General features: G+C 42.9%; 1 protein-coding gene across 1 annotated transcript in view; it reads left to right on the top strand.

The window, feature by feature from the left end:
* Nucleotides 1-10,266, top strand: part of Eif2ak4 (eukaryotic translation initiation factor 2 alpha kinase 4) — a 94,914-nt gene extending 84,648 nt beyond the window's left edge. Inside the window, exons 31-37 of the mRNA XM_004623415.2 lie at nt 2,301-2,413; nt 4,602-4,660; nt 5,576-5,673; nt 6,930-6,998; nt 7,937-7,981; nt 9,412-9,530; nt 10,036-10,266. Coding sequence (XP_004623472.1) covers nt 2,301-2,413; nt 4,602-4,660; nt 5,576-5,673; nt 6,930-6,998; nt 7,937-7,981; nt 9,412-9,530; nt 10,036-10,093 — 561 coding nt within the window. The 3' untranslated portion in view covers nt 10,094-10,266. The remainder of the gene's footprint in view (nt 1-2,300; nt 2,414-4,601; nt 4,661-5,575; nt 5,674-6,929; nt 6,999-7,936; nt 7,982-9,411; nt 9,531-10,035) is intronic.
* The last annotated feature ends 253 nt before the right edge of the window (nt 10,267-10,519 follow it).

Genomic DNA, 10,519 nt, shown 5'->3' with positions numbered 1-10,519 from the left:
CAGTGGAATAAGCCCTTCCCTGGCAAGCGCAAGGGCCTGAGTTCAATCCCCAGTTCTGGAAAAAAAAAAAGTTGGCCTTTCTGCAGTTTTCACCCTGGTTTTTTTGTTTTGTATTTTTAGGGAAGGGTCTACAGGGTGTTCAGGATCTCCCTACTAGATCTGACTCATACTGATCCGCCTGCTTATAGCCTCCCAAGTGCAGGAATTAGAGGCATACGCCCCCACACCCAGTCTTAATTGCATCTCAGCACACCCCAGGTGGGGTGCCAGCATGGCAGGCCCGGGGAATCGAACTCCCGAGCTTTAATCCCCTGAGCTATTTGGCTTCACCCTGTTGACTAGATTTCAGAATGAGAGTTTTAATTACTCTTTCTGGGGATGGGGGCACATGCCTATAATCCTAGCAATCCTAGGCTGAGGCAAGAGGATTATTGCAATTTTGTGGTCATGCTGGACTACATAATGTGTTCCTGGCCAACCCAAATGAAAGAGCAAGACTCTATGTCAAAAAAACTAAAAGATGGGACCAGGGAGATGGCTCAGTGGAATAAACGCTTCCCTGGCAAGCGCAAGGGTCTGAGTTCAATCACCAGTTCCACAAAAAAAAAAAAAAAAACACTAAAACAAAGAAACTCAAAAGTCTCCATATTGATCACTGTTACACATACTCTTGTTTATTTCAGCATATTATCCCAGCAAGTCAGGCACTTTTCAGCCTTGCTTCTGCCTCTGGTAGGTCGATCGGTGACATTACTTTCCTCTTTGAAAAACCAGACATCACTTCATTCATCCATTCATCAAATGTATTTTTTTTAAATCTTATTTATTTATTTATTTATTTGGTACAGGGTCTCACTACACAGACTTCTACTGATCCTGTCTCAGCCTCCCCAGCACTGGGATTATAGGCATGTGCTGCCATGCCTGGTTTCAGTGGCTGGCTTGGTGTGGGGCCAGCACAGCATGCTGCACCGGTGATTGAACCTGGGTCCTTGTGCTTGCCAGGCAGGCGCTTAGACTGCCGAGCAATTTCCCTGACCCCCATCAAATGTATTTTAAGCATTTATAAAGTGGGAAGGATTAAGCGTAGGGCCATGAGGATATAGAAACATTTAAGCCACAGACTCTGCTGTCAGGGATCCTAAAAATCTGCTAAGGAACCTAAGACATTTGTGCATGAATATGAGCTTTAATATGCTCAATACCATCAGATCCTGCAGAGAGGCTTGGCAGCCTGAGGAGAGTATGTCAGAGGCAGCAGGGAGGGATTCAGAATTATGTGTGGTCCGTGCTGGGCCCGAGCATGGGCAGGTCGTAGGCATGTGCTGTGATGTGTGGTCCGTGCTGGGCCCAAGGATGGGCAGGTCATAGGCATGTGCTGAAATGGCCTTGTAAGCAATCAGAGGAAACAGCAAAAGTTGTAGAATCTTGTTAGTAGATTGTCTCAAAGACAGACCAACAGATAGACACCTGCCCTCTCCTGAACAGGAATACTGGAATGAACTCTGGTGAATGAGACAGAAGGGTTGTAATACAGTAGACTAATTCATCCAGAGAGAGTGGTTCTAGCTGAATTGTGAATAGCCCCAGCACCCAGCAAAGGAGTTCGGTTCAGATTTTTTCTTTTTATCAGCCAATGGGGAGCCAGTGAATGTTTTGATCTGCCACAGGGCCCTTGAGTTATATTTGAGAAATATTCACCCGTAAGGATGTGTAGCATGAAATGGAATGAGAAAATACTAAGACAAGAAAAGCAAGGTGACACAAATTAGACTACCCCAGGCTGCTGGCCAGGGCACAGAGGTGACAGGACAAGTGTCATACAGTGAATGACAGCATTGGGGTTTGTACAGGTTGGGAGGAGTTGGAGATAATGAGGCCTGAGAAACCATGGTGACCAACCAGAGGATGTTTGGAGGGGGAGAATCTGAATGAATCAAATGATTCATTTATATGGGCTTTTAAAAAGAAAAATCTATTATCTATGGTAAACAAATCTGAACTAGACCGGGGTGTCTCAACAACTACTTTCAGATACTTTGTTTTAGGAGGCCTCCCTTGTCAGGCAGCACCCCAGCCTCTGCCCTCTAATATCCCATTTGAAGATGCCAAGAATACACACACACATTTGTGACATCCAAATGTGTCTCCAGATATGCCCAGCTGTCCCCTAGGATGTAAAGTTGTCCTTGGTTAAGAACCACTCACCTACACTGCTTAGTACTCTTACTGCAGTACTCTGAGCACCATTTTTGGCTTTGGAAACCTTCACATAATGAACTTTTTTCATTCTGTTTAAGGTTAAGTCTTTTGAGAAGGAAAGGCAAACAGAGAAGCGTGTGCTGGAGTCTGAGCTTGTGGACCATGTGGTACAGAAGCTAAGGACTAAAGTCAGTGACGAACGCAGTATCAGGTAACTTTGTAAACAAGCTGAGGAGACTGGTTCCAATTACTTATATAGAACCTGTGTAAATTTATTTTAAAAGTTAAGTTGATCCCTCTGGGAAATAAAGACATGTCAGGATTACTTTAAATGAAATATTTTATTGGTTCTGAGTAATACAGCTGGAAGCCTAATTATGACTATTACATAAAACTAGTCTTATCTCTTAATATTTCTTTTTCAAAACTATTATTACAAAATACTCAAGGCTGAGTACTTTATAAAAAAGCATTAAGCTTAGAGTTAGGGAAGTTCCATCTGCTCAGCCTCTGGTGAAGCCCCGGTCACTACCTCCCAGCGGCACAGAGACGCGGAAGGAAAGCGGCTTTGGCAGAACAAGCTCGGGGGCCTGCCGTGGTGAGAGCCAGCCTTCTTACCTACAAGACCAGCTTTCACCTCTCTCAGACCCTGTCTCCGTGAATGATTATTTCCCAACAGGTCTCCCCTCCTAGAAGTTCCAGCACCTCTCACACCAGCGACCAAGCTTCTAGCACATGAACCTTTGGAAGGGATACTCGAGCTGTATCCAAACCATACCAGTAATATTTCCAAAAAAAATGTTTTATTATTGTTTTGAAAGCTCTGGGGAGCCCAAAGCTATGCTATTGGTGAATTATAGCAGCATCTTGTCCATGTAATATGAAAGCTATAATATGTTCTGGGAAAATATCTCACATATTCATGATGGGAGATAAATTGGTTCAACCCTCTGGAAATGAATGTAGCAAAGTAAGGTAAAAGTAATATAACTAAAAAGTTTCTTAAGGGCCAGGAATATAGCTCAGTGGCATAAATGCCTGCCTGGCAAGTACAAGGTCCTGAGTTCAATCCCTGGTTAAAAAAAAAAAAACCTTCTTAAAACTGACAGATATTCTACTTTCAGGGATTTATAGTAAAAATATTTCCATTGGTATAAACTAACTCACTAAATTGCTCAAGCTGAACTTGATCTTGCTGTCTTTTGGCCTCAGCCTTCCAGAGTCCTGAGATTATAGGTGTGCACCACCACAGCCAACTCCAGATTTTTACTGTGGTCATCTTTTACTTAAGCTTTCCTGTGTGTTTGCAACGCTTGCGTAGAGATATATGCTCATAATCAGATAATGCCTACAACACTCTAAATGGTTTTGGTTTGCATCAGTGATTTTCAGCCTGTAGTGATCTTCTGCCCAGGGGACATGTGGCAATATCTGGAGACATTTTTGGCTGTCATAACTTTGGGATGCTACTAGTATCTAACAGAGGCTAGGGACACTGCTACAGCACCCTTCAGCCTTTACAGAACTGATGCACACACTCCACCCCACCCAGGCCAGAGACTGAGAAGTCCTTGCTTATAGAAAGTAAACCTTCTGGCCGCCTCCTTCCTCCTGTGTCCCCAGCCCTTCCCAGGTGCCCTGGGCTTTGGTAGGTTCACTGTTGGGCTTTCTGAGGGAATGTGATATTCTTGAAATCGCCATGTCTTACATCTACAGATTCAAATCAGGCAGCATTAAAAAAAAAAAAAAAAAAAAAATACCCCTCTAAATAACTATGAGTGCAGGTGGACATAGTTAACACTTAATAAGCTAGGTGGGATTTAATTCTAGTAGGGAGGGGTTCAGAGTCTGTCCTCCATGTGAATAAGTATTTCCCTGTTTTCCCAAGATAGAGTGCTGTTGTGTTACTCTAAGACTTTAAATTAATTCACAGCATTTGAAAGAACATCCATTCACAGCTTTTGAAAGAATAACCTTATTTACCAATGTTCTCCTGAGGGCAGTCCCCAAGGCTGCTGCCACCGTGAAGGTGGGGCCGCCGCCACCGATGTTTCCAGGTATTATGAAAGGAGCGGAAGGAACACCCATTATAATTCACTGAAACGAGTTGTGTGGGGCCAGGATTTCGGGTCCCGCTGAATAAATCAGAATGTTTTCTTTATGCATTTGTTAACTTGAAATAATATCCTTTATATTTTTTTATGCTTGCTTTTGGCCAGAAGCATAACTAAGTACAGTTTTTGTTGTTTTTCTTTTTTCCTCCCACTAACAACCAGAGAGGAGTGTGTTTTTATATTCAGTTGAAAAAAGTGACTCATTTTATGTGGAACTTACTTTGAGTTATCTATGTTGCTTTTGCCTTATTGACTGTTTCCTAATTATATTTTGTTTGTTTTTAGAGAAGCTTCTGATAATCTTGCAGTGCAAAATCTGAAGGGGTCATTTTCTAATGCTTCAGGTATAATTACTAATTGTAATTTGAACCTAATAATGCTTTTGTGTGTTTGCCTGAAGCACTTACAGCCATAGAGAATTATTTATTACTTAGAAATATCTTCTAAACATGCATACAATGTATTATACCACCATGGAATTAACCTATGCTTTGAAACCCACATGCTAGGGGGCTGGGGAGATGGCTCAGTGGAATAAGCGCTTCCCTGGCAAGCGCAAGGGCCGGAGTTCAATCCCTGGTTCCGGGGGGAAAAAATGAAACCCACATCCTAGAACATGATAAAACAACCAGGGTTTGGGTGACTCTTTTGATCCTGTTATAGCTCTGTCTTACTGTCTACAAGTAGCTTAATATTTCTTCAGCTTGGGGGGGCCAGAGAGATAGCTCAGTAAATAAGCGCTTCCTTGGCAAGTGCAAGGGCCTGAGTTCAATCCCTGGTTCCGCAGAAAAGTACCCCCCACACACATACAGAGGACTAAAATATTTTGAAATTCCTTGGAGAAAGACAGTACATACTTTTTTTTGTTTTCATGAGATAGTTATCACCTCCATCAACCCTACTGAAGGAATGTTCCAGTAGAGCCCATGAGAAGCCATATTTGGCTTTTAACAAACTTAGGTCTTTCATTTCTGGGAAAACTAACTTCATGTATTAGAACTTAGAAGCTACTAAGTTCAGTTTCGTGAGGTTTGGAGGTTCATGTTGTCTCACTGTATCATTCCTACTTGAGGGTGCTGGGGTGCTAGGCTTCTTCTCATCAAGTTCAGCTAGTTGCAGAGACAGAAACAAGACACAGGCGCAGGCTAACCATGGGCTCCCATGACAGGATGTCTGCTAATAAACTGCCATTTCCTATAGTATGTTCTAGAAACTGAGCCCAGAGAAACCCTTAAATCTTGAAACTCTCTTTGTCCCAGGTCTGTTTGAAATCCACGGAGCAACAGTTGTTCCCATTGTGAGTGTGGTAGCCCCGGAGAAGCTGTCAGCCAGCACAAGGCGGCGGTATGAAGTTCAGGTACACTGGGTCAGGGTGACCAGCTTCCTGATGGGAGCTACGAGGAAAAAATGTGGTAACAGAAAGGAAGAGACATGGAATCTCCTCCCTAACCTTTTATCAGCACACAGCATCACTCGGGCGCCAGGATTCAGCAGCCCCCCTGTCCTCTTAAAGAGGCATCAGCTGTTGTCAGAATGGCCACATCTGAACAGAACCTTTCCTCTTGGGGAGCTGGGGTTGGTTCACCTTTGTTCTAAATAAGAAAGCACTAGAATCAATGGCAAGGCGTGACACAGTGTCTCACTGCGTACTTTTTTGGTGCCTGCCACACTGGATGCTGTGCTGCCAGCTGTGGAAAAGGCACATCTCAGTCTTCAGAGGGCTCCTGACCTTGGAAGCACACACAGTATATAGTGAGAAGAGAAGGAAATGAGCAGTCGGATGCCACGCTGGCTGTCTGGGATGTGAGTGTTAGTGTGCTGTGGACATTTGGGAGAGTGTTAGGGTAACATTCATGATTCAGAAATGTAATTAGACTGAAATACAAAGATCAAGTTCATGTTTGTAAGCTCTCTCAACTGTTTCTCAAGATTTTCTGGGCACTCATTTCTCCTGACCCCTACTGCCACCATCACCTGTCGTATTTGTTTCACGTCCTCATTGCTATCACCTTCATTTTTTCAAAAATTCAGCTTAATCCTAAAATCTATCTGCTTCTACTTATTAGGTATCACTTCAAAATTTAAAAGGACTTGGAGTTTAGCTCAGTGGTAAATACTTGCTAGCATGCACAAGATCCTGGGTTCTATCCCTAGGGAAACACTTCCTCTATCCCCACCCCACCAAATTTTTAAAAACTAAGTGACACTGGGCAGGGTGGATCATGCCTACATAAGGCCAGCACTTTGGAAAGCTGAGGCAGGAGGATCACAAATTCAAACCCTGACTAGACAACTCAGCAAGAACCTGTTTCAGAATAAAAGAGACTGGTGAAGTAGCTCAGAGTGGAGGCCTTGGGTTCCAACCCCAGGACTGAAAAGGAGGGAAAAAGACCCTAAGCGTGAAGAGGAGGGACTTCCTAAACAAGGCAGGTTGTAAAGTCTTATTTCCCAGAGATTGTTGCTGCTAGACGCTCCTTTCTGCAGTGGACCAAGATCAACCTTTAGCTACTGTTTGGAATCCTTTTTAGGCCTTGTTTGTCATACTGATTGTTTTCTGGAACACGAAATAAGATGGCTTGGTTTAACATGTTCTGAATTCCATTTTCTTATTAGGTACAAACCCGACTTCAGACTACCCTTGCCAACTTACATCAGAAAAGCAGTGAGATTGAAATTTTGGCTGTAAGTTGCTTTCTTTAACATTTTGAAGTTGGCTCATGTCACTGTCTAGTGTGCCTTCCAAGTTCAGGGCTCCTCGGCGCAAGGTCAGCCATATTTGGATGCAAACCTTGTTACCGCTCTGGCTAACACAGTTGGAACCTGTGAGGAACTGGGGAGAAATGGATGGTACTGAGGCCCATCATGTTAAGCTAAATAAGCCAGACTCAGAAAGACTAGTTTTGCTAATATGTGGAATCTTAAAAAAAATGACATGAAAGTAGAAAACACACTCTGTTAGACAGAATCAGGGAAAGCAAATGTACTGGAGAGTAATAAGGGGATGGATACAATTAAAATACTTCCTATGATGTATGAAAATGCTACTAAAACCCAATGGTTTATAAAGTTGATAAGCACTAATTAAAAACATTCTTTAAAAAACGCTAGAGAAAAAAAAAAAAACGCTAGGGAGGGGACCAAAGACATAGCTCAGTGGTGGGCACCTGCCTGGCAAGCCCAAGGTCCTGAGTTCAATTCCTGGTACCAAAAAAAAAAAAAAAAAAAAAAAACACAACAAAAACTTAGCTCTTCTTACCCAAGTAAGTTGCCTTAACATGCCAAAGTCTGATGCTGTTGAAAAAAAAAAAGAACTAGGAAGAAAACTAAAAGATTGTGTTTGTTGTTTCTCTTGCCTCCTCTTAAAGATAGAGGCAGGAAGGGAATAAAAGCCAGACTTGCACAAGGGCATGCAGTTAGCAGTGTAGACAGGGTGGTGTAGACAGGTCTGGGAGTAGCTTCCGAGGCCTGTTAGCTCCCCAATGCTGAGCTCCCTGCCACTGCATTAAGTCTGCTTCATGGCACAGTCGTATTGCTCACTGCCAGCCCCAAGTGACATCCTGGTCCCAAGTCAGTATGTGCCACGTAAGCCTTCTCTGATGCGCATTTCCATGTATTAACAGGTGGATCTACCCAAGGAAACAATCGTACAATTTTTATCACTAGAGGTAAGCAGTATGAACCATTCTGCACTGTGGTCTTTGCTGTTAATTTGCCTAAAGACAACTGAAAAGAGTGCTCCCCCGCCGCCCCCCGAACCAGGGATGGAACTCAAGCCCTTGCGCTTGCCAGGGAAGCACTTACTCTACTGAGCCATCTCCCCGGCCCTAGTATTACATATTTTTAGTGATATTATCTTGGAGTACTAAAAATTTAGTGATGTTACCCCTTTTGTGTTTTATATATCTGTATTTTTTGTTTTGTGGTAATGGGGATGGAACTCAGGATCCTGCGCTTGCCAGGCAAGCACTTATTCTACTGAGCTGTCTCCCCAGCCCTGTATATATATTTTTAATTCAAGGTCACCCAGCTAGTTAAGTACAGTCAGGATTTGAACCTCAAACAGACTAGCACAATGTGTTCTTAGCATTGTTCTTTCTTACATAAACCTTCATCTCACCTAGGGAAACTTATCTGAAGATATACAGAAGTTACTTTTGGGGCTGGGGAGATGGCTTAGTGGAATAAGCGCTTCCCTGGCAAGTGCAAGGGCCTGAGTTCGATCCCCGGTTTGGCAAAAATAAAATAAAATAAAATGTTGTCTGCCTTTTGGGCGGGGGAGATAGCTCAGTAGAATAAACGCTTGCCTCAGTAGAATAAATGCTTAGGCAAGCACAAGGGCCTGAGTTCAATCCCCAGTTCTGCAAAAAATATAAATAAATAAATTTTTTTTTAAAAGTTACTTCTGTTGAAATTTAGATCCTTGGTGTTTTTACAGTTGTACATATCTTTAGTATCAGATAGCCTAAATAAGAACATTTAAAATTTTGAAGTTACCTCTCCTAGTAAGAATACCAAAGATTAGGGGCTAGGGAGATGGCTCAGTGGAATAAGTGCTTCACTGGCAAGCGCAAGGGCCCGAGTTCAATCCCCAGTTCTGCCAAAAAAAGAATACCGAAGATTTAGGACCGGGAATATAGCTTAGCTGCGTAAGCACCTGCCTGGCAAGCGCAAGGTCCTGAGTTCTATCCCTGGTACCGAGAAAAAAAAAAACAACGAAGATTGACTTCATATTACATTTTGTCTTGCTCTCACAAGTAGCATATACCACTGTACTGCTGCTTTGCTCATCTGTGGTACAGTCAAATGGATACACATGGGAGGCAAGAGTTCCTTATATAAAGTGAAGAGCAGGCAGAAATCACCAATCTAAAGTCACACCAGAGCTGTGGCATCTAGCATCTACTTAGGAACCTGTCTTGATTTAAAGAAAATAAATGCTTTAAAGAAAAAGCCCCAGCAGCATCCTCTTGGTCTCTCTCCCTAAGAAGGACCCTTCTGCTGTACTTGAAGACAACATCAGCACTTTATCAGTGACCAAGCAAAGGCCAGGTAATAAGCCCTTCTGCCCTGTTAAGTCCTATCTGCTTTTTCCTAGTGGGATGCTGATGAACACGCATTTAACACAACTGTGAAGCAGCTGCTGTCGCGCCTGCCGAAGCAAAGATACCTCAAATTAGTGTGCGATGAAATTTATAACATCAAAGTTGAAAAAAAGTAAGCTATCACTTAAGCACAGCAGGTTTCACATGGTTAAAACTAAGGCGCTTCAGACTGACACTGTCTTCCTAGTCCTGTTGCCTTGATTGCTGATAAGCTGTTAGAATTGCAGCTGGCCACAAATCTTACCTGGTTTGCAAATCAGTGTGGACACTCAATAAACGTGGTGCAGCAGGAGCTCTCCCAATTATAATTCTGCTCACCTAGTAATTTCTCAAAACATAATGAAATCAAGTAACTGGGCCTGCATTGCTTCACATCCTCTTTTGTCAGTGTCTCTCTGTCCCGTCATTCCAATCTGGGAATAGGGTGGCCTGTGAGGTCAGCAGGTGTGCTCGTTAGGCCTGTCTTTGCAGACCTTTGCCCATCTAAGCTTCTGCAAAACTTACTTTAGGCTTAGCTGTCCATTTTGTTTCTAATTAAACACAGCTCCTACACTTGGGTTCTAAAGATATTTAGTCTGTTCTTCACCCACTCATTGAGCTCTCCCTTTGTTTTGCAGGGTGTCTGTGCTGTTCCTGTATAGCTACAAAGACGACTACTACAGAATCTTATTTTAACTCCCAAGGAACTGTCTTGATGATGCTCTTCAGGCAGGGCCTTATGCCAAAATGTGATGTATATTCAGTCACTTTAACCCTAAGCAGCTGTCCTACAAAGCTGAGCTTTGTAAGTTTTTCAGTGTAATATATTATAGATTTATCTTTTTGGATATAATAAATGTTTTCATATATTTGCTTTTTAATTATAATCTGTAAACAATCAAGTCTTAGAGCTGGAACACAAGAAAACAGCCTTGTGCTTGCCTTGACCATGATGACGAAAGCATATGAAACTGACCTTGGGGCTGGTGAGATGGCTCAGTGGTCTAAAGCACCTATTTAGAACAAGCTTAACAAAGCACAGGGACCGCGGTTCGATCCCCCAGCACCACATGCCAGCCAGCCCCGCCCCCTGGTGGGCTGAGCTGGCCACACACACACACA

Source organism: Octodon degus, unplaced genomic scaffold, assembly GCF_000260255.1.
Source record: "Octodon degus isolate 3935 unplaced genomic scaffold, OctDeg1.0 scaffold00002, whole genome shotgun sequence".
In the NCBI taxonomy this organism is placed as follows: Eukaryota; Metazoa; Chordata; class Mammalia; order Rodentia; family Octodontidae; genus Octodon; species Octodon degus.
This window is presented reverse-complemented; position numbering and strand designations above follow the sequence as displayed.